Genomic DNA, 25,098 nt, shown 5'->3' on the forward strand with positions numbered 1-25,098 from the left:
GAACTTTGCGTATATGTTCAACTGACTACGTCACGCTACTTCCGGTAGGGGCAAGCCTTTTTTTTTATCAGATACCAAAAGTTGCAATCTTTATCGTCGTTGTTCTATACTAAATCCTTTCAGCAAAAATATGGCAATATCGCGAAATGATCAAGTATGACACATAGAATAGATCTGCTATCCCCGTTTAAATAAAAAAAATTCATTTCAGTAGGCCTTTAACTCACAACCACCGCTGCCGCGCTTCATCAACCGTCCTCATAGCGATCCATTTAGCTACAGACTAATAATAATCTACTCAAATGAGTGAAACATTGATACAATAATCAATACATAATAAATACAATAATCCATAAAGTTGCTTTGATGCAAGATAAAACCCACTGACAGGTCCGTAATCGCCGTCCGACGTCACTCCCTCGCGGCGTGTTTGCGATGTGGCATTAATTGGCACCTTGCTTGAATGTGGTTCCATTAGTTCTGTCTCTTGACTCTACAACTGGACGATTGAGCAATACACTTGATCACTGAGTCTTTTTATTTTTAATCTTCACACAACACAGACATACATAGGTCGGTAGCTGTCAACCTCCCGTACCTCACTCAAATATGTCCGTGTGCAACATAAACACAAAACTATTTCTATAGTTACAAAATGCACACCCACATAACATGCTAATTGATTGTATCGATTTATATAATATATTTGATATAACATAACATTTAAACGGTATGTGCGCTGTACATGAATGCATTAATTAATTTTAATGAATAGAAACCGTGATGGATCTGTGTGCTCTTTACAAGAATATGACATAACAACTGCATTAGCAAACATAATTGACTTGTATTAGACTTAAAAAGCAGGTGTTGATCAAAGACTTCCCTGCTGTGAGATGTTACATGTTGGTGGTGTGCTACCTCTTGTGCTAATAAAAAAACGGTAATAAAAAGTGAATTTTTTCCACATCTTTATTTACACTAATTACATATAGCACCGATAAGAGTACCAATAAATACCAGTATCTATGACAAATATCGATAAGGGTATCGTATCGATAACATCTTAAGGATATACATTCTTAATAAGGAGCACAATCCAGTTAGTTTGTTTGTCTTCATGAATATGCAAAATATATGCTGATTATCAAAACTTCCACAATTTTGGGAGGATAACATGAAAATATTAATGTTTAGCACACACCGTGTGATTTATCAAGACTGAAACTGTACTACGGCTGCTGTTCTGCGCATGTATTTAGTGTGTCGAGAAAGGACGTGCAAGCTCTATTGTTTAAGAAAAAAAAACTTATTGCAATATGCCTTTTCTTGCGTCTGGAACACGTTTCGCTGTTGGTGTCAGCATCTTCCATGAACACATTATCAGCCCGCTAAAAAGTGGGTTCTGTTTTAGATTGCACTATAGAACAGAGTCAAATATGCCCATAAAAAGTGATACAAGTCTGCTGCATGGTGAAATCTGTACATGCAAAAACCTCATTTAAATTAGGTGGTTTACACTAGTTATTGATTGTACATGCAGTCTTAGTAGAACAAACGCAACACACCCAATTATATTACACGCAATCTTATAGTTTATACATGCTGTTTCACGCTTGGTCTTTGGAACTTAGTAGATCAGGCATTGCATCCATTCATAAATAATTCACTTTCCTTCTTCGATTTACACATTACTACTCACTCTTTTGTCATACATCTATTGATGATTGATTCACTTTTCTTCTTAGATTCCCACTTTTATACTCACTTAGTCCTCTTTTGTCATGCATCTACCCATGAATAATTCACTTTTCTTCTATTAATTCACACTTTTGTACTCACTTAGTCGTCTTTTGCCATGCATCTATTGATAAAGGATTCACTTTTATTCTGTAATTCACACTTTTATACTCACTTAGTCCTCTTTTGTCATGCATCTATTCTTGAATTATTCACACTTCTTCTATATTCACAGTTTTCTGCTCTCTTAGTCCTCTTTTGTCATGCGACTTATTCATTAGACACTCACTTTTCTTTTTAGATATACACTCATCTACTCACTTCATCCTCTTTTGTCATGCATCTCCTCTCCAACTATTCCGTTTTTCTCTTTGATTCTACATTATTTACTCACTTCGTCCACTTTTGAATCTCTACTCTTTCATGAACAATTAAGATTAAGTTTTCCTTGTTGATTCACTCCTTTCTACTCACCTTGAGCATGGATTCCTCAAGCTTGTATCCATTTATTGTTGTTTTGGGGCTTCTTGACTACATTTGAAATATTCAAATGTAATTTCCTCTCACAACCACATGTGTTCTTGCTTGGAGATGGACTCTTTTACTGTGACTCTTTTTGCTAACACAGACACTCTTTCTGCTTGTTCGCATCCTTCATCTGATCATTTGTATTTTGGTTTATTGCATTGCAATACAGTGGAACCTCCAAAGTCGAACACTATACATTCTGTGACACTGGTTGGCTTACAAGTTGTTCTAATTTCACAAACAAAGGAAATAATGAAAAGTGAGCTAATTGGTTGCAGGTTTCACCATCATATAACCTTTACTAACTGTAAAGTACCATTCTTAACTGGGATGCAGTTATAAGGGGACGGCGTGGCGAAGTTGGTAGAGTGGCCGTGACAGCAATCGGAGGGTTGCTGGTTACTGGGGTTCAATCCCCACCTTCTACCATCCTAGTCACGTCCGTTGTGTCCTTGGGCAAGACACTTCACCCTTGCTCCTGATGGGTGCTGGTTAGCGCCTTGCATGGCAGCTCCCGCTATCAGTGTGTGAATGTGTGTGTGAATGGGTGAATGTGGAAATAGTGTCAAAGCGCTTTGAGTACCTTGAAGGTAGAAAAGCACTATACAAGTATAACCCATTTATTTATCATTTATAAAATATGTTAACCATTGTATAATGAAATAAAACTACTCACCCTTGGAAGACACCTGACAGACACATCCTGGAGAACGTACAGGATTTTTTTTCACAATAATACTGCTTTGTCACCTTGGGTTTTTTCTACGTATTGGTAAGGGTTGTTTAGTGTGTAGTTAGTTCACTTATATAAGTGTCTGCTCTGAAGAATTACAAACTTTTATATGTAATCAATATCTAACAAATAGTGTTGTTTTTACATTTCACACTATCAGTTGTACAAATAATTGTACAAAGAAGCCAGACCATGTCACAATAAGTTCCATTGTTGTTTCTATGGTTCTCATTACACATTTCCAACAACAAGGAAAACTTGTCAAGGGGTAATTGCTTCACACGATTTGTTGAATTTTCCCGAGACGTATGATGAAGTCCAAATTTTGTTTTACTTTTTAGGTATATATTTTTACAAATTGTTGTATTGTTGACTTTGAAGATTACAGTGCATTATCTTCCATGACACACGTTTGTCAAGCACTTGCTCATCAAAAACTTCAAACATATATTCATCTCTCAAGCAGAAGTGGACGTGTCAATAGTGAAATTCTTGGAGAGCTCCGTCGTACGCGAGGGTGATGACGTCCGTTTTGAGTGCCTGGTGTCGCATGAGGACTCACCGTCTGCTCAGTGGACGCTCCAAGACGTCCCGCTGCAGAATAATGAAATGAACGTTATTAAAGCTGAGGGCCGTACGCACAGCCTCACGCTTCGAGGCGTCACCGCGGCCGACTCTGGCACAGTCACTTTCTCTGTGGGCAACCACACCTCCACGGCCTCGCTCACTGTTGGAGGTAAGGTAATACTGATCGTTCCCACTTGTCTATGTTACTCATCATTGCTGGACAATTCCGAACTTGGATACTTGTTGGCATTCTTGAATCAACATGTTGTTCCTCCTACTTTTTCCTTCCCAACATTGTGTTTTAAAATACTTATTGGTCCATCCTGCTGATCAATATACAGTACATTTGTATGCGACATTTGTTTACTTTTGTTTTGTTATCCCAGTGTGTCTCAATTATTTTCTGTTACGTCCCCCCTATTCTATGCTGCGATTATGCATAATATAATTTGTCTATAACATTATTAGTACACTTCTGCATAATATTGTATCCTTTTAACATTAAAGAAAGGAACACACTGGGCTTTCCTCATCTCCCGTCGTAGTCACAGTGAAGCCAAGCGCTACATACGCTTCGTCAGATTCTAGTACAGCAAAAAAAAAGCATGTTCCCATAGGTTACCCCGGCATTACACTGATCCTTCCACCCCTATTGACCTGAACATAAGCCAACCGCAAATTTCCAGGACACATTTTTCAAGGCAAAATCCAAAACCCCCAAATTTTAATCATGCGCGCATCATATTTTATTAATCATATTTCTTCATGGAGAAAAATCTATTCCCAAGTGGAACGGACTGATAAAATCATGGCTTGATAAGTTAAAAATAAAGACAATTGTTTTCTTTGTCTTACTTTGGGCAAAAAAAGAACAAGCACATTTTGAAAATGTACTTATTACAAATTATCCTCTTGGCAAAACATTTCAAGTTAGTAAAAAATTCTAAGGAACAAAATTGTGCAGTTTCTAAAACATCATGAGGAACACAATTAACTCTACTACAAAGATGATAGTCATGTTAACTTAAGTCTTTGCATTTTACCGTTTCATTATTTTATCCGTTGAGTGGATAATTTACAATGAAAGAAGATATTGTGCGTCACTAATGCATCAGTCTGCCGCCATCTGCTGCCAGCCACAACAGGAGAAGCTGATTGCTTGCACCTGCGCTGATTTCCTCTTTGCCACAAAATAGCGGCAGAGGGGTCTTAAAGTCAGCTGACACGTCATCTCTAAACAGTGTCATGTTTGATCTAGCCCTTAGGTTATGTTACTTTTTTGATACCTGAAGGTAAACTTGTTTTTGCAGCCAGCAAGATCAGGGCATACCGTAAACATACAGGAAAAAGTAAGATCTTGAACATATAATACAAGGACCTACCACAACTACAAGCAATATAAACATTTGGTAAGATTAAAACTTGTAAATTTTCTAAAAGTTCCCCATAAAAAGGATAGAATATGAACCACGATCAGATACACTTTGGACAGGCCAGAAAAAAATACCATAATTAAAAGAATAATATACATTAAAAAAATATGGGCAAAATGGGACTACAGCTTATTTGATTCTGTTATGACAGCTGGGACAAAATTGCGATAACTGCATCTGTACCCTTTGTCTTGTTACAAATGCATATCGGGCAGGACCAGCCTTATAAAATATCATGGTTACCCTTGACAACCGCATTAGTCTACATGATTTTTTATTATTTTGACTAATACCAACATTCAGAGATTTCTAGATTCACAGTATCTGACTTAGTGAGTGGCAGCACGGTAAAACACTGCCTGGGTTCCCTCCGGGTACTTCGACTTCCTCCCACCTCCAAAGACATGCAGGTTGATTGGCAACACTAAATTGACCCTAGGGTGTGAATGTGCGTGTGAATGTCTATCTGTGTTGGCCCTGCGATGAGGTGGCGACTTGTCCAGGGTGTACCCCGACTTCCGCCTGAGTGCAGTTGGTATAGGCTCCAGCACTCCCCGCGACCCCAACAGGGACAAGCGGTAGAAAAATGGATGGATGGATGGATGTCTTAAAGGCCTACTGAAATGATTTTTTTTTATTTAAACGGGGATAGCAGATCTATTCTATGTGTCATACTTGATCATTTCGCGATATTGCCATATTTTTGCTGAAAGGATTTAGTATAGAACAACGACGATAAAGATTGCAACTTTTGGTATCTGATAAAAAAAAAAGGCTTGCCCCTACCGGAAGTAGCGTGACGTAGTCAGTTGAACATATACGCAAAGTTCCCTATTGTTTACAATGATGGCCGCATGAAGTGAGAGAGATTCGGACCGAGAAAGCGACAATTTCCCCATTAATTTGAGCGAGGATGAAAGATTTGTGGATGAGTAAAGTGCAAGTGAAGGACTAGTGGGGAGTTGAAGCTATTCAGATAGGGAAGATGCTGTGAGAGCCGGGGGTGACCTGATATTCAGCTGGGAATGACTACAACAGTAAATAAACACAAGACATATATATACTCTATTAGCCACAACACAACCAGGCTTATATTTAACATGCCACAAATTAATCCTTTATAAAAACACCTGCGTGTTTGTTATGCTAGCTCCTAGCTCCTCTGCTAGCTCCTAGCTCCATAGAACACGCCAATACAATTCAAACACCTGATCAACACACACAATCACTCAGCCCAAAAGACCGTTCACCTAACCCAAGGTTCATAAAGCTTATATATTTTTAAAAAGTTACGTACGTGACGCGCACGTACGGTACGGTACGTGTTATGCTAGCTCCTAGCTCCTATGCTGGCTCCTAGCTCCATAGAACACGCCAATACAATTCAAACACCTGATCAACACACACAATCACTCAGCCCAAAAGACCGTTCACCTAACCCAAGGTTCATAAAGCTTATATATTTTTAAAAAGTTACGTACGTGACGCGCACGTACGGTACGGTACGTGTTATGCTAGCTCCTATGCTAGCTCCTAGCTCCATAGAACACGCCAATACAATTCAAACACCTGATCAACACACACAATCACTCAGCCCAAAAGACCGTTCACCTAACCCAAGGTTCATAAAGCTTATATATTTTAAAAAAGTTACGTACATACGCAAAAAAAAGTTGCGCACATACGGTCAAGCGATCAAATGTTTAGAAGCCAAAGCTGCATACTCACAGTAGCACGTCTGCGTCTTTGTCATCCAAATCAAAGTAATCCTGGTAAGAGTCTGTGTTGTCCCAGTTCTCTACAGGCGTCTGTGTATCGAAGTCAAAAGTCCTCCTGGTTAGAGTCTCTGTTATCCGAGTTCTTCCATCTTGACTGCATCTTTCGGGAATGTAAACAAAGAAGCGCCGGCTGTGTACTGTTGTGGCTGACTACGTTCGAAAAATACGTCCATTTCGCACCGACAACTTTCTTCTTTGCTTGCTCAGCTTCCTTCTCCATAATGCAATGAACATGATTGAAACAGATTCACGAACACAGATGTCCAGAATACTGTGGAATTATGAAATGAAAACAGAGCTTTTTCGTATTGGCTTCAATGTGGAAGGCATACCCGTGTTCGCCGGTCTACGTCACGCGCATATGTCATCCTCAGAGGCGTTTCGAACCGGAAGTTTAGCGGCAAATTTAAAATGTCACTTTATAAGTTAACCCGGCCGTATTGGCATGTGTTATAATGTTAAGATTTCATCATTGATATATAAACTATCAGACTGCGTGGTCGGTAGTAGTGGGTTTCAGTAGGCCTTTAATGAGTGAGTAGTAAGTGAGTACACCTTGTTATTGTATATTCTCAAGTACTATAGAAATTAAACTTGGATATTGCAGTCATTGTTGGAATTCCTCAATGAACCACAGCTCCCCAATGTTGGCAGCATTCGTGCAACCAAAGACCACAACATTACCACCATGCTTGACTTTAGGAAAGACAAAATTATCCTGCTATTCACTTGTGTTGACAGGTATTTAAACAATAATAGCTGTGTAATGTGGATAGCAAAGCTGTACCTGCTCCACAAGCTGTACACTGACTACTCTGAAGACAGACCCATATTTATTGTAATTGATACCAGTCTTTTTTGGCAGCCGCCGCTGTTTTGTTCAAGAAGAACCTGGATAGTCAAGAGGGTACAGAAGGAGACAAAGTCACTATTTCCTGCGAGACAACCAACCCCGACTGCAAAGTGTCATGGCGGAAGGGCACCACGCTGCTCACACACGGGGAGAAGTACACCATGCAGCATAGCGCTGCCTCTCACAGTCTTACCATTCACAAGCTGAAAATGGAGGACAGTGGAGAGTATAGTTGTGACACGGGTGACAAGAAAAGCACTGCTATTATCACCGTAAAAGGTGGTCAAATATAAAACATTTATTCTGAATGAGTTAGCAATGTAGCACTGACCTTACATCCTCTAATCCGCCATTAGAGAATGTGCACATTGTGAGAGAATTGCACGACGTTACCGTGCTAACCAGGCAGGATGCCGTCTTTGAGGTGCAGCTGTCTCATCCCGGTGTGACCAACGCAGAATGGTGGCTTGCAGACAACCTCCTGCAGAATAACGACCTGAACCAAATTAGCAGCGATGGCAGAGTGCACCGCTTGGTCCTCAAGATGGTCACCATGGACGAATCAGGGGACGTGGCCTTCGTGGTGGGTCAGGAAAAGAGTGTGGCTTGTCTGCTGGTGGAAGAGAAACCCAAAGGTAACTGGCAAAACAGCTTTGAGTCTATTTAACGCCTCTATTTTTGTGTGTGTTCTGCAAAAACAAATAACCATCGATGTATCTAATTAGGATCAAGTCAAAAAGCACTTTGGCATTGACAGATGTGGCTGTAGGCAACCTCTCTATTTAGTTTTTGATTAACTCTATAAAATGATAGTAGCTAAAATTTAACTATCATGAGTCATCAGCATCAAGCAGCTTTACTACCTCTGCATGTGCTTTAAAGTGTTGTTGGTTTGAAACTTGTACGTAAAATACTTGCCGTACAAAGATCTACAGAATGCGCTATTAAAACTGGCTGAGTCGTTTGCTAATTACCACTACTACAACATTGGTTGTGTTGCTTCTGTGGCGTGCACTAACCTTCTGAGAGATTTTTATGTTGCCTAATGGGGTTATTTCTTTGCGGAAAAAAAAACAATGTACCAAAAACAGAGCACACTTTTTGATGGACGCTTGTCAGGAGGACATTCTTGTTAATAAATGACAGCGTAATCAAAGAGAGCTTTGTTTTCTTTTCTGCTTTCTAATGCAGTCCAAATCATTATTAAGTTCAAACATTTATTAAATATTATAACATAACAGCGATTGTTGCCTGCTTCCAATCAGCGCCCTGTCCTCTTTGCTGTTTAAGTAAACAAACGACAGTAAATATGTCACGTGGTGTGTAGGTCTGGATGCAGAGACGGGAGGAGACCTGCTGGTAAAAGTAATATGTATTGTCAAAAAAAGCGAGCACCAGCATGGACGAAGCAGTGTGACACAAATGAGAGCAAAATTAAGTGACCAAAGATCCACAACAAAAATAGAGGCAGAGACCAAACTTAGGGTCATGGGGCAGAGATAAAGCATAGCAGGACAAGGCATGTGAAGCAGAGCGGGGTACAATGAACTCAAATTGGCGCCCTCCTGATTGACAATCAGAGGCAGGTGAGCTTCCTAATTGCCAATCAGGAGGAGGTGAGTAACCAGCGCTCAGAGAAGAAGTGAAGCAGACACAAAAAATGAAAAAACAGGAAATCAAACAATGAAAACAAGAGTGCAGAAAGGAAATAGAAACCAAAATGTAAAATAAGTCCAACCCTGATCATGACAAAATGGTTGTCTAGGACCATGTATTTCTATCTGTACCATATCATCAATAAAGTGATGCAATATTATAAGTGCCACATTTGTTAATGTAGGAAAAAAAGCAGATGTTGCAATTTTTAACTACATTCTTCCATATTCCCAGTGCTTATCCTAGAAAAGCCGCATAACACTGCAGCCTTAGAGGGGGAAACCGTCACTCTGGCTTGCACCATCTCTGACTCCACGGCCACCGTTACCTGGATGAGAAACAACACGAGCATCAAAGCTAGTCTCAAGTATGACCTGAAGAAGAACGGTGCCTTCCAGCAGCTTCGAATCCACAACGTTGTGCCCGAGGACGCCGGAACGTACACCTGCGACACTGGAGATGCTCAGTGTGACGTCACCGTCACAGTGGAAGGTAGCGGAAAAAAACAATTTAAAGTAGCTCATCAGCATCCTAACTCTCTTGTGTTAATAACTACCAGCTGCTCCGGCGTTCTTCAAGACGGAGCTGAAGAACCAGCAAGCGGTCGCGGGTGATGATGTCACCCTGCGCTGTGAGGTCTCAAGGCCGGGTGTTCGCGTGGAGTGGAGGAAAGGTGGCATGGTCCTCACGCCTGGTAAGAAGTATGAGATATGGCAGGAAGGGTGCGTTCAAGAGCTCTGTATACACAACCTGGATCCGGAAGACAGCGGTTACTACACCTGTGACGCGGGGGATCAACTCACCACCGCCTCTGTGGCAGTGCAAGGTAATATTTTGTTACATTTTGAATATGAAGGGAGCTTTTTATTATTGATGTATTACTATTACTAAGTGTTTTAGAGTGGGTTACCTTCTTTGTATTTCGAAATGATGGCTGACATGATGCTGTGAAATGTAGAGGCTGTGGTATATCTGTATTTTCACCCGACAGTGATAGAGGTCTACATTGTGTCCGGTCTTAAGACCGTCGACGTTTTCGTTGGGCAATGGGCAACCTTCTCTTGCCAGCTGTCTGGTCAGGCGCCCGGCAAGGTGCAGTGGTGGCTGGATGGCACTTTGCTGAAGAACAGCCCCACTATCGAGATAGGACTGACCGAGAGCCACATCCACTCGCTCACCTTTAAGAACCTCGCCACAGATGACTCTGGCACTGTCATGTTCAAGGCTGGAAATTTAACATCAGCAGCCAAGCTCCTTGTCAAAGGTATCACTGGACAGGAACATGACAGACTCAGTCACATCTTTTTACACCCGACAGAAATTATAAGTACATTAAATTATAACTACTGTACATATTTTTTACAATAAAATTGGTGCACTGGAAACAAATTAAATAGTATAGTTTCCTGCAGGGATTTGTAAAAAAAATAGAAAATGATCTAATAGATGTATTTAAACTGCAATGGAGCCTCCAAAATCAACCGCCCCAAAAGCATAGCCATGTTAGCTACGTAACAATGCCACATTTTAACAGACAATGCCACATTTTAACAGAAAGCCTATTTGCTGGAGAAAAACTAAATGATCAAACTTACAACTCCAATTTCTGTAGTTGACTGACAAATACTATGTTTTAGGACTTGTAGAGAAGCCTGTCTATTTTGGCAGGTGGTATGTTCATGAGGAAGGTTTTTCCATCAAGACGTCCTGAAAACCATTTCAAAACAACTAGTTTAATGAGGTAATTGGGAAAATATGTATGCCTCAAAATTAAACAAAAAACTTCATCATGTGGGACAAAGCTTGTGAGACATCAGATCAGTAAGCATCTAAAGCAAGGGGCCATTTGCAGCCCACCACACTTTTTGTGAAGGCATGTACTAGAAAACACGCCCTTCAGTTCTAATGTTATTAGAAAAGTTTGAAATATTATCTTAAAAGAAGATCTCACACTTTTAACCACTTTCATCAATAACACAAGGCTGAAACTGAATTTATTTCAATATATGTTACAATATATGTTACTCACATGGCCTTTAACTTTGTACATTAAACATAGAGCTCAAATGGCACCTGTTTGTTACAATTTACAATGACTATCTTTACCATTGTTCTGTATTAGTAAGCGGGAGAATTTATGCAAATTATATTCGTTGGAAGAAGTGAGCCAATGAGTAAACCCTAACAATCAGGTGCTGCTCCACCCATCCATCCCTCGTGTCCTGTTGCTTTCCACTAGTCTCACCTCTATTACCATTTTACAGAATCCTAACATTCCATCCCCCATCCTTTGAGTGCAACTGTGCTATCCTCTTGTAATTATCTTCTTTGCTTGCATTAATTGACTCTTTAACCTTTAATTAACTTGGACATTTTGGTCTTTTTGACCCCCGTGAATACACTCATAAGGCTTGTTTTTATTAAAGGTCCCGTACTATAAAATTTTTTACAGCCTTAAATAAGCCAATTTGGTGACGAAAAAGGCTTAATGTCTGACGCTGACTGATAGCAAAACCCTTTTTTCAATTAACAAAGTGCTCTTCTGTAAAATGGAGCACAGACTCCTCTTTATAATGGTGGGTCAGAGGTTTTCCTAAATGATGTTCCATACAGTAAACCTAAAGCTTTATCACCTCTTTTCTCAAAATCATTAAATCAGTCAAAGTTTATTTACATAGCCCTTAATCACAAGTGTCTCAAAGGGCTACACAAGCCACAATTACATCCTAAGCACAGATCCCAAAAGTGGAGCAAAAAAAGATACAATAGATCTTTCTCACATTTGGTTCTCGTAAACAGACTCTAAGGACACATACTACTGTTAGACAGGTGCCTCAACAAGATTTGGTTTGTGGTCCCACAGGCCTCGGATTGTAACTTTCGGGACAGATGCATTAAGAGTTTGAGCAGTATTATGTCGTATAGTAATTAACTACACACAATAACACATTAACGACGTGCTATGTCACATGAATGGTTTTTAAAGTAATACCTTTGTGACATTTCAAAAATACAAGTAGTGTAAAAAAAAACCTGGTGTTTACTTTTTCATATCAAAATAAAACACATAGCAGTTTGGCTAATGAAGATAAAGTCAAATAAACAAGCTTTGTTCTTCTCCAACGCCTCCTATCAGTACAACAGTTTGGCCAGCAAAAATAAAGAGCGACACCTCTCACATAGAATACACAATCTTCACAGCCTGCGTTCAATTCGATAAAATGACAAAACATTTTAGCTAGTATTGATGTTAGTTGAACACTGATACAGTTTGCAGTTAAATAAAGGACGAGTGAACATCTCAGTCAGCAAGCTAAAGACTTTATAAACAAGTTGTGACAACATTAACGACACATCGCCTGCTGCATGTTTCCTCACCTCATTAACTCTAAGTCACAGCAGCTGATGAACGCTGTATTGAGAAAATAAAAGCAACATCAAAAAATCTCCTTCGCTGTATACTTTTAGTGTGGGGCCATTATACCGTTTACTTTTACATCCCTCGTCCATTAACAAGTAAAAAGTCAAGGACGGTTACGGCATGTTGTTGCCGCCGATGTTGGTCAATTTTTTAGGGCATGACGGCAAATGACGATGGCGGTCGCGGTAGTTTCGGCGGTTGCCGTGGTTAAATTATAGGGACGGCGTGGTGAAGTTGGTAGAGTGGCTGTGCCAGCAATCGGAGTGTTGCTGGTTACTGGGGTTCAATTCCCACCTTCTACCTTCCTAGTCACGTCCGTTGTGTCCTTGGGCAAGACACTTCACCCTTTGCCTCTGATGGCTGCTGGTTAGCGCCTTGCATGGCAGCTCCCGCCATCAGTGTGTGAATGTGTGTGTGAATGGGTAAATGTGGAAATACTGTCAAAGCGCTTTGAGTACCTTGAAGGTAGAAAAGCACTATACAAGTATAACCCATTTATTTATTTATTTATCATTTAAATTCGAGCCCTGGTCCCAGTTCAGTCTTCAATATTACTCGTGTAACACGCTTGGGGCTAGGGCTGACCGCAGCCTACTGAGTATTGTAATGCAGTCTTCCCTCGCCAAATCACGCTTTGAAAATGTTGTCGCTTGTAAAGGTGACTGTGTGGTTGTTATTTCATGTCTAGAGGACTTTCTTAATGTTAAAAACATATTTAGAAAGCTGTAAACAAGTTGTTTTATGCTCCAGCTATGAAAATATTCAATTTATAATTAATCCTTCCTACTTTGCATAATTGTATTTGCCACAGCCTGGCCCAGAACCAATTAAAAGGGATAAACGAGAGTTTTGCTGTATTACTTCTGATGACCAGAAATAGATTTGGCTGTGGGAATGTATACATAAAATACACAACTAAATAGACTTAAAGTATGTTTATAATTACATATAGAGAAATAATGTATTATTATTTGGGGTGTCAAAAAAAAATCTATTTTCGAATGAAACGCGATTCTTATTTGTAACGATTTTTAATCCATAAAAAAAAAATGTAAAAATCGATTAAAAAAAATACAATTACATACAGATTTCTATTTACTCTAAATATATCATATATGAATGATGCACACAAAGACTACATTGACAACTACAATTCACTTAATTCCAATATATTCCATAGTCATGTAATTATATTCCAGATAATGTCCAAAGATTATATGAAAGTTAAGAAAATAGGTAAATAGGCCCAAGGGGATAGAAAAGTGTTCGATATCTCCTACCACACTGAACCCAATTCAGATCTGTTATGCCACTTTGGCATTAATTTAAAAAAGTGTATAAAACACAAAAAATTGACAAAAACTATGAAAAAAAAACATTTTCTTTAGGCATTATATCTTTAGGGAAAAGGTTTAGCTACACTATAAAGTTAAATATACGGTCATTTTAGAAATACAGCTGTAAATCCTTCATGATTATGGCGTTTGAAGCGATGCTAAATTAGCAATTATATCTATGGGCTTTTAAATTGATGCAGCTGCAGTGCTGCTAAACCAAACTAAAACTATTACAAAGGCTGAATATAACTTTAATTTGAAGTCTAATTCCAGGGTGTACCTCGCCATCCGCCTGAATACAGCTGATATAGGCTCCAGCACCCCCCGCGACCCCGAAAGGGACAAGCGGTAGAAAATGGATGGATGGATTGTATTCATGAGGGAATTCAGTCCATCAAAGTAGCTCAATCAAACAACTGCCGAGTGCGATTACATAATCAGCTACTGAAGTGACCGTTCACCATGATAATGAGTGTTTATGCTGTATTATGCTATTATTAACACATCAATTTTATGTAATAGGGGGCCTTTAATATACAATGTTCTAATTCGCAAGTCAATCCTCCAATGATATTACTCACTTGAAAATGTTTGGGGGTTATAAAGCCTTCAGTCGGCATGTGCTGCTCAATCACCATAAACCTCACAGCAGCGCCCTGACCCTGTGACCCCTGACCTCAACCTTAGATCCCACAGTTGAAGTGGTGAACAACATGGAGGACCTCAGGGTGCTCGAAAACCAGCCGGCTGAGTTCATCTGCCAGTTCTCGAGGCCGGTCAAGGCTGAATGGAAGAAAGACGGGCAGCTATTGCAGCCCGATGGCCGCAGGGTGGTAGTGGAGCAGGACTGGACAGTGGCTCGCTTGTACATTAGCCGTGTGTCTGCTGGAGACACGGGGACATACTCCTGTGAGGCAGAGGGGACCCGTGTGGTTGCTTCGCTTCATGTGGAAGGTGAGCTCTCCTCCACATGGAAAGAGCACCTACCTTGAAGGAGCCTCCTTTGCTCCTTCTTACCAATGACGCTATGCAGTAATAGTGTGTTTTTTGTCATAAAAACCAAGAATTACATAGTTGTAATCTTCTTTTTTTCTTTTTACACCCCCTAGCTAAACCTATCAACATAGTCCAGGGCCTGGAGAACGTGGAGACCTTTGATGGGGGAGAAGGGCTCTTCGAGTGCGCCTTATCCCGCCCAGAGAACAAAGACTGCCAGTGGCTTCTCGGTGACAAACCAGTGAAGCAATCCCCCAATGCTGAGATTGTGTCCTTCGAGAGCGGCCGTCGTCACCTGCTCCTACTCAAAGAGCTGCGGATTAGTGACAGCTGCACTGTTACCTTCAGAGCAGGCACTGCGTCCACATCTGCTGAGCTGTCTGTCAAAGGCTGGCAGCTAGGTGTGGTGAAGAGCCTGGAGGACACGGTGGCTGCAGTCGGAGAGAGGGTGGAGTTCTGCGTGAAGCTGACTGAGCCCGTGCCTCCAGCGGAGGTCTTTTGGTACGCTAATGGAGTGGAACTCATGCATGGCGACCTGTGGACCATGAGGGCCGACGGCTGCTCCTATCGCCTCATCCTGAGACAGGCACCGCTTTTGCCCCAACAGGAAATCACATTTGCAGCACGAGATGCTCTCTCTCTGGCCAAGCTCTCCATTATTAGTAAGTCTTTGAATTTGCCTATTTTTTGCTTTTTCGGGCAGCACGGTGGAAGAGGGGTTGGTGCATCTGCCTCACAATACGAAGGTCCTGAGTAGTCCTGAGTTCAATCCCGGGATCAGGATATTTCTGTGTGGAGTTTGCATGTTCTCCCTGTGACTGCGTGGGTTCCCTCCGGGTACTCCGGCTTCCTCCCACCTCCAAAGACATGCACCTGGGGATAAGTTGATTGGCAACACTAAATTGGCCCTAGTGTGTGAATGTGAGTGTGAATGTTGTCTGTCTATCTGTGTTGGCCCTGTGATGTGGTGGCGACTTGTCCAGGGTGTACCCCGCCTTCCGCCCAATTGTAGCTGAGATGGGCTCCAGCGACCCCCCGCGACCCCAAAAGGGACAAGCGGTAGAAAATGGATGGATGGATGGATGTTCCAGAGTCAATCTGTCATCTTCATAAATTCTATGATTGTACAAGATATGTGTGTGCTGTGGGCATGTGGGCACAGACACAAAAAACGAAAGCCAGTCAAAGCCAACATTTAATTTGGTTCGTGTGGAAATGTTTTACAAAGTTTAATTTTTAATTGTGAAAAATATCATCTGTTCTCCTAAACCACCAATGGTAACATGAGCTAGCCCTTTAAAATTCATGATAAATCAATCAAACACTAAAAGCTAAAGGAGACCTACAGTATAATGATGTTAATCAACATTTAAAACACTTCCTTGTAGTCTAGATCAGCGGTTCTGCACCCTTTGTGACCTCGGGGCCTAACTTTTCCACTACAGCTGGGGCCAGGACCCACTCAAATATTAACACTGAATTAGTAATCTTACTCTTAATTTTAATTGTATTCAATGAGGTGGAGACTTGTCCAGGGTCTACGCCACCTTCTGCCTGAATGCAGCTGCGATAGGCTCCAGCACCCCCCATGACCCCGAGATGGACAAGCAGTAGAAAAATGGATGGATGGATGGAATTATACCTGACATACTTACAGTTTACAACCTAGTCAAACGATATGAAACCATGTGTTAATCACAAAGATTATTATTTGTTTACACATAAACCTTAGGGTTAGGTCAGGCTGATTAGAAAAACAATAAATAACCAAATGTACTACATTAGAAGGGACTTATAAATAACTGATGACTTTAGCTCCAGACCTCTTCGGTTTGTTGATGGATGGATGGATGTCATTACTGCCACAAGTGGTGGAAAAGTGTATTACAACTGAGTACCACTGTGGCCCATGCGGACCACAGTTGAGCACAATATATATTTTTGGCTGCCTTGTAAGGGGATATTGCAGCCCAACAATGGGCTCGGCTTGTAGTAACAGTTGTTCTTCCTCCATATATTCAGCTTTAAAAAGATAAGGTTGCGAATCTTCATTTGCCCTAAAATAGTCGTCTTCATTGTTTATTACCAAGTCTGCCATGATTACAACACACATAAGCTTTTTGTTTCCGGAAGAAGGAACGCACATCCGTTGCCAGAAGTCGGAAGTGCGCTGTTATGGAAACAGAAAACAATGCTGTCAGTCAACTGATTAAAATGATCAAAATACGGTAAATATTGAACATATTACATATTGTTATTAAAACATATCTGTTACTAATTACTACATTACTTTATATGTAGACTTGCAGTGTGTATACAAAACGTCGATGGAGGGTTTTGAAGTTGTCTTAGAGGGCTTTGAAGGCTACAACTGTGACTCCCATTAGCTGCATCTTCCCAAGCGTTTTTTTTTATCATATTTAAAATCTTAATTAAAAAAGAAGACGTGTGTGTTCTTGTCTCTCATAATGATTGTGAACGATACGCAAAATTCCAAAAAAAGTGCAGTGCCCTCCTTTTTTTTTTTTTTTTTTTTGTCTTGTCCAGCTTCTCAGGCAAATCAAATTGTTGATGTAGATGCCCATATCGGCTGTACAAATGTACTTTACAAAAGATAAGTGTGGGATACTTCTCTTGTTGCCTTATTTATATTTGACTTTATTAAATGGATTTATATTATTATTTGGTGCAGCCGGGCCGTAGCAGGAGGGGATAGAAAGTGAAAAAAAGGAAGAGGGGGAAATTGTGGGGACAAGAGGAAAATAAGACAGAGAGACAACAACAGCAAACACAACAATAACAATAACAACAACAATAGAACAACATCAGCAAATCGCATATTTTAAAGTTAATGTTAAAGTACCAATGATTGTCACACACTCCCACAAGGTGTGGCGAAATTATTCTCTGCATTTGACCCATCACAATAATTTTTGGTGATTTAATCCCCAATTCCAACCTTTGATGCTGAGTGTCAAGCAGGGAGGTACAAATATGATGGTAAAAGTGATAGCAAAGCAGCAGTTAGTGAAATAAATAATAATACAGAAATGACAATGAACATCATTACACTACAAATGGAGCAATACAAATACCAATAGAAATAGCACTATTGATAATGAATAATAACAAAAATTACCTCTATAATAACAATAATTACCTCATAATAACAATAATTACTTAATAATAACGATAATTACCTCGTGCAGTACCCCTTTAATTGGATAGTGATGATGTTGTAATGCTTTATGTACAATGTCAATGTGATGATTATACAATGGATGGAAAGGAGAACAAACTTTGCATTCTGTGGGGTTTTCTCTCTTTTAAATCCTGCTGCTTTCTTCCCCACAGCTGTACCGGACCCCCCAGAGGACCCGGAGGTCTTCAGTAAGACTAAACAATCTGTCACCCTTTCCTGGTTCACTCCTCTGCAAGACGGAGACAGCCCCATCCTGGGCTACAAGGTGGAGATGAGGCTGGCGGACAGCTCTCTCTGGCTTCCTTGTCATTCTGCTCCCGTGTGTAACACTGAGTTTGTGGTGGAGAATCTCATCCCGGGCAGTGGCTACAGGTTTAGAGTGGCAGCTATTAATAGAGCCGGCACGGGCGAGCCGGTTGAGCTTCCTCTGACTGTGCAGCTCGGTGAGTGAATGCTTGGTTTAGCACTTGAATTGGTATAATGTTATTAGTATTGCATATATATGCTGTTTTTGAGATGCTCGGCAATAACCTTTATAAAAGTGGTTTCAGGACAACTTCAAAGGTGCGTTATCTTTCATCCTTTATATTTAGTCGACGGAATTTACTGTAATTTTAGTCGACTAAAACTAGACTAAAATTAAATGAATTTAGATGACTAAAGCTTGTTTGACTAAAACCAGTGGCGGGCCGTGCGTTTCTCACCTCGGCCTTCAGTGATGTCCTACTTAGTCCGACTTCACCTCTCAAAATACCGTAATGTATGTCACCACATGGACACGGTTGGAGATACTATAGAGAAACACACTTGCACGCTACTGGGCATTGATCCCCTCAACAGTGTACAAAAGGGTCTATTTTTCGGCGCATTTAACATTCAATAAACCCGCATCATTCATTAAAACATATCTTACGTGGTACTGTCAAAATATAAAGAATTATATAAAACAAACGAAACATAAAAAAAATAAAGAAATAAAATATTTGAACTCACAATTTGTAGCACCCATCCGACGCCATATAAGCCAGTGGTGCCGACGTAGTAGTCGGTTGGTTTGTGTGAAAGTGGCGGGGAAACCATTTCGCCGCCGGTGTACCAAAATGTGATTGCCTGCCAAAAATATATTTCTTTCGCGGTAGCGCGCACCGCTCGCTAAACCTGCATTGCTTGGCTTCGTCTGTCCACAGCGGATTACTAGGTGTAAGACAAACACTTTATCTTCAAGGGTATTGTACCGGTGAGTTTTCTGTGGTGCCACTTCCTGTTTTCGCAACTTGTGATTGGATACTCACTTAAGACTCCCAAGTGAGTATCCAATCACAGCGTTAGGCCAGCTAGAAGGCCTTACTGACAACAACTCGTGATCTGATTGGCTATCGCAATTGTCTATCACCTCTATGTGTCCGTTCACTTACAGTGCAAAGACGCCCGCATTGTTGATTCCGAAGGCAGATTTCGTACAGTATGGCAACATAAACTAGCTGAATTCTGATTGGATACAAACTCTAAACTAAAAACAACAGTATTGGAAGGAGCATAATATGACATGATAAGAATATGAATACATTTAGATTTTTAGGGAAAATTCATTAAAAATTACTTTTATCTTTAATTATGATCATGAATTCTGGTTATGTTAGGCCAGCAGAGAAGGCCCACCACTGACTAAAATAAATTTTATTCAAAAGACTAAACTAAAACTAAATGTAAAACTAAAAATTAACACTCTTGATGATAACTAAGGCAAACATTTTTTTTAACAAAATGAACACTGCTCTATATGCACAAAATCTCTAAAGGCTCTATGAAAACTCTGTTTGTTTCTATAGAAACGGAGGTAAAAGAAGTCGAGGTGGAGCAACTAGGACAGCCCAGTTTGCCTCCAGAGGCTGCTGAAGAGGGTGACCTTCATGAACTGTGGGAGGCCTCGGCAAAGAAAAGGCGCATGAGTCGAGAACCCACTCTTGACTCCATCACTGAACACCCTGAGGATGATAAAAAAGGAGCCCAAACGAAAACTCAACAGGAGAAGGAAGTGAAGTTGACCAAAAAGCAACCTGAGAATGGTTCTGGGGGATCTTCAATTGTATCGTACCTCAAAAAGAACAGCCAGGTTCAGGTATCCACTGTGACCTCCGAGGACGAGGATGCCACTGCGAGGTTCTTCAAACACTTCCAGATGGTTGATAAGACAACTGAAATCAAAACGACAACGACGATGACTCAGCAGACTGAAACAAAGTATGTGTCAGTAGAGGACACGGACATCGTGGAGATCAGCAAGGAAGACGAGCCTGAGCTGAGAGAAGCTGCTATTAAGATCCAAGCGGCATTCAAGGGCTACAAGGCACGCAAGGACATGCGGCCTGTCTTTAAGGATGTATTCAAAGACCAGACCAAAGAACCTGATGGCACCATCCACCTGGAGTGTGTGGCAGAAGGTCGACCTGATAGAGTACGCTGGCTGAAGGATGGAGAACCGCTGTGTGACGGCAAGCACCACCATATCGACATCTACAATGACGGCACATGTTCTTTGGTCATCACCGCCATCACCACAAAAGACACGGGGGTGTACACATGCGAGGTCACCAATAAGTTTGGCGTCATCTCTCACAGTGGGAAGGTGACAGTGGGAACGGTGAGGGAATCATCTGGGCGGCGTCCACTCTCAGTGGGCTACAGCGCTGACAGCGAGCCCGACAGCTCATCGGGCAGCGAGATGGATGAATCCCTGAGGCAGGCCAGCAGACGCCTCCGCCACCTGCTGCGCACAAGCCTCCCCCCGGACGTAGAGGAAGAGCCTTTTGTCAGTGCGGATGAAGGAGACCTGAATCCCCCGGATCCCCACTCGTACCGTGAGGACGACACTTACATTTACATCCGCTTTGACACGTGGGGGGAGGCAGACGTGGCCTCAAAGAGGTTCCAGGAGATGTTTACAATCCACGGAGTTCCCGTGGAAACCACCATCTTGGAGGCGGGACATCTCAAAGTGGAGTTGCGGATTAGGAAGTTGGGTTATACTCAGGATGGAACCGAAACACCTACACAAGAAAAACAGCCTCCTGCATTCCTGTCTGGAGCTCCTGGTAGGAAAGTCAAGAGCACAACTGAAAAATAGAAAAATGTGTGGATTAAAGATGATGAAACCAATTTGGTGTACAGTAGAACCCCAATATTAGTGGTGGTTACGTTCCATGCCCCTTTTGTAAAGGCTGAAAAAACTGCAAATAGGATAGGATAGACTAGACTTTTATTTATCCCACAATGGGGAAATTATATTGTTGCAGTGCAGGTTTTTACATACAATAACAGAAGTAAAGCATAATGAAAAACAACAAAATAGTAATAAATATTACATATTGCTCACTAATATGTATAGCTAGAAGATAAAATACAATAATAAAATACTAACATCCATATTGCACACCACAAAAAAAAAATCGCAGTAATCACATAAATGAGTTGTAAAGTCTTATGGCTGTCGGTAGAAAGGACCTACGGTAGCTCTCCTTTCACTGTGGATGTATTTGTAACAGTCTAATGCTGAAGGAGCTATCAAATCAAATCAAATCAAGCTTTATTTATAAAGAGCTTTTCGTACATAAAAGTATGTGAAAGTAAGTGCTTTACAAAGTTAAAAACAATACCCCGGTGACCCATATCCCCCATTATCCCATATGTATGCACGGATACAGATACCAAACACAAACACACACACACACAACATACACACATAAGCAACTATATGGACCAATGATTGCATGGCTGAGTACAGAGGAGACATGTGAGTAATAACTATCACAAGAGCCATCTGCACCAGGAGGTCATCAGACCATGGCCACACGGACGCTGACACAAAAGCGCCCCCACAAGCACGGCCGATAACCCCTGAGGCAGATGGCTCATCTGAGGAACGTTGGAAAATAAAAATAATAAAACGTGTAAAATAGTAAGAACAATGTGTAGAGATAAATAATAAAATACAAGTAAGACATATGAAGATTAATAGAAAATAAAAATAATTTAAAAAAATCTATATATATATCTACATACAGTAAATAAATAATAAATAAATATGAATAAATAAAATATTGCATAACTAATAGGATAAAAAGTAAAACACGAATGACTTCAATAAAATTATTAATATCAGGTAAAAGCTAAATCAAAAAGGTGGGTCTTAAGCCTGCTCTTAAAAACATGGGCCTCCACAGTGTTGTGCACGTGGGGATATGGATTGGAAATTATTATTACTACTATTTATATATTACAATTATTATTATTACCATCACACAACATCACACCTTGTCAGAGCATTTTCCTGCTGGAAAATGTTGAGTGCATTGACTTGTAAAACGGCGCCCTCTGTTGAAATCGTAGCTACAGCATTATTTTTTCCTTGTAGATGGGGCCATCAAACCACTTTCTATTTCAATTGCTATAAAAAAATTTTTTTACAATTTTCAGCAAAAAAGATAAGTGTGCGAGGGAGTGAATAGGCAGGGATGTACTACTGTGTAATGTATATGTGCTGAAACATCAACATTTTACCTTAGTGTGGTATAAGTGATGGAGTAATTCAGTGAAATATCTAATAATATGACTGAATAATAATGACTATGCCCAGGGACAATCAAAAGAAACACACTTGGGACACCGTTGAGGTAACTAATGAGTTATAGGGATACAGGTTCTTGATCGGCCTCGCTTTTTAATGGTGTAAAATCCTTTTTTCAGCAATTTTTGGCGTATCAGGAGATTTTTCATGAGTTGGTGTTTCCGCACACATTATTGACCAAACCTACTTTTCTCTTACAAATCTTCCCAATTTTTTGGAATTTTACACGTGTTTTCATTGTCAGAGTCTGTAACATTAAACTTAATGTTACCTTAAATTGATCCAGTGCAATCCACATCAGTTTAAATTCCCATTCAGCATTTTCCCATTTCAAGACCTTAAAACTCTTTTATTAATTTGGCTAGACAAATCATGCATTTTTAACTACGATACCTTAACATTATGTCCTGTTCCTCTTCTAGCTGCCCCGGTCTTCTTGACAGAGTTACAAAATCAGGACGTCCCAGACGGCTACCCGGTCAGCTTTGACTGCGTGGTGATCGGAAAACCCTCCCCAGCGGTACGCTGGTACAAAGATGGCAAACTGCTGGAGGAGAATGACCATTATATGATCAACGAGGACCAGGAGGGCTGCCATCAGCTTATCATCACCGCCGTACTGCCCACCGACATGGGCGTCTATCGCTGCACGGCGGAAAACAGCAGCGGCATCGTGGCCACTAGGGCTGAGCTCAGGGTCGACAGTAAGTTTTTTTTGTTTGCGCACATGAAAGTTTGTTGTATATAAGTAAAATGAAAATGTACTTTTCTTGATCAAAGGTCACTTTTCAAACAGCACACTTTACCTCAAATTTTAAGTATTTATTAGGGCTTTCTAGATCTCTTGTTGCCGTATTAAATATAAGGCGGCAGAGGGGAACTACTAGCAAAAGAAGAGCTGTCTTACATATTTGGGGTCTAAAGACACTCTTCAGAAGTATATTTTGGAAGTTTATTTTTTTATATAATAGCAGAATATAAAAATAACCTACATATTCAATTAAGCGGACAGCATTTTGGATTGGAATATTTGGAAACAAGGCCGAAAATCGTAGGACCAAAACTATTATGTCAATTGCTATTAAAAATTGCATTTATGGCTATGACTGTATACTATGTACCTCACTAAAATCAATGCATTTATCCTTCAAAGAATAAAACAATCATAGAAATTTGAAAATATGTATTTACCACTGGTTTCCCAACAACATAAAATAGAAAAAATATACTTTGATATATTTTATAATGATAATAATATAATAGATAGGCCAAATACTCAGCAGCTCAGCTTTTCTGGAAGTGGATGGACTGTGGGCTGGCCTCGGCTGGCCTGGACTTTAGGCTTCCGCAAGATGATTGGATGATCCGTCTGAGGCTGAATCCCTTATTAAGTGACAGCAAAATGAGCAAATCAGCAATTTTGAAACATAAACACTACCGCGGAGCATTTTTAAAGAGACTTTTCCAATCCTTGTAGTGACTTTATTTATATAAAAACGACTAGTGACAAATCTAGCATCTTTTTCCTGGTATTATTGGAGACTGGACTCATGTTCGGAGACACTTACAGTGTCCTCGGCGAGCAGTGAGGGCTGTTGTGTGCCTCCACGGTCCCAAAGCACTCAGATGGTCACACTCGCTCACGCTTCTGCTCCTTGAAAGACCAGCAGCTGCTCACTGCCCTCTAGATACTTCTAGAGGGAAGTGTGCTTCTTGCTTAAGTCATCACAACATCCTCTTTAAGGAGTACTGTTTTAGTGATAAAAGTATTTTGGACGAAATCCGAAAATGCAAATTTGGGCTATTTTCGGCCAAACATTTTTCGTATCCGAAATTTCAGTTTGTCGCTTTTTCCAATCCAATCCACTTTATTTATATAGTACTATTAACAACAAAACTCTGTCAAGAGTGCTGCACATAAAACAAACAATAAGAAGTAGTTAAATTAAAATTATTTAAAATAACAATAGATAAAATAATGAAATCAATTAAAAAATAAAATAATACAAAAAGTATAATAATTATAATAAAAACACCAAAATAAGTCAAAACAAATTTATAAAATAGAATAAAACAATAAAATACAGAAATGACCACACGACTTAAAAGCCAGAAACTAAAAGTGGGTTTTAAGACGAGTCTTAAAACATTCAACAGTGGCTTATGATGCTAATTTCAATATAATGATGATCAATATAGCAGTCTCACAATGCTGACAAGCAGCTAAGAA

General features: G+C 40.3%; 1 protein-coding gene across 1 annotated transcript in view; it reads left to right on the top strand.

Moving 5' to 3' along the window:
• Positions 1-25,098, top strand: part of LOC133630812 (obscurin-like) — a 106,311-nt gene that overhangs the window by 61,874 nt on the left and 19,339 nt on the right. The window contains exons 48-58 of the mRNA XM_062022569.1: positions 3,468-3,737; positions 7,645-7,911; positions 7,989-8,267; positions 9,523-9,780; positions 9,848-10,114; positions 10,280-10,552; positions 14,734-15,000; positions 15,156-15,704; positions 18,397-18,687; positions 20,074-21,336; positions 23,291-23,572. Of these exons, the coding sequence (XP_061878553.1) occupies positions 3,468-3,737; positions 7,645-7,911; positions 7,989-8,267; positions 9,523-9,780; positions 9,848-10,114; positions 10,280-10,552; positions 14,734-15,000; positions 15,156-15,704; positions 18,397-18,687; positions 20,074-21,336; positions 23,291-23,572 (4,266 nt within the window). The remainder of the gene's footprint in view (positions 1-3,467; positions 3,738-7,644; positions 7,912-7,988; positions 8,268-9,522; positions 9,781-9,847; positions 10,115-10,279; positions 10,553-14,733; positions 15,001-15,155; positions 15,705-18,396; positions 18,688-20,073; positions 21,337-23,290; positions 23,573-25,098) is intronic.

This window comes from Entelurus aequoreus, linkage group LG16 (genome assembly GCF_033978785.1).
Source record: "Entelurus aequoreus isolate RoL-2023_Sb linkage group LG16, RoL_Eaeq_v1.1, whole genome shotgun sequence".
NCBI classification, from domain to species: Eukaryota; Metazoa; Chordata; class Actinopteri; order Syngnathiformes; family Syngnathidae; genus Entelurus; species Entelurus aequoreus.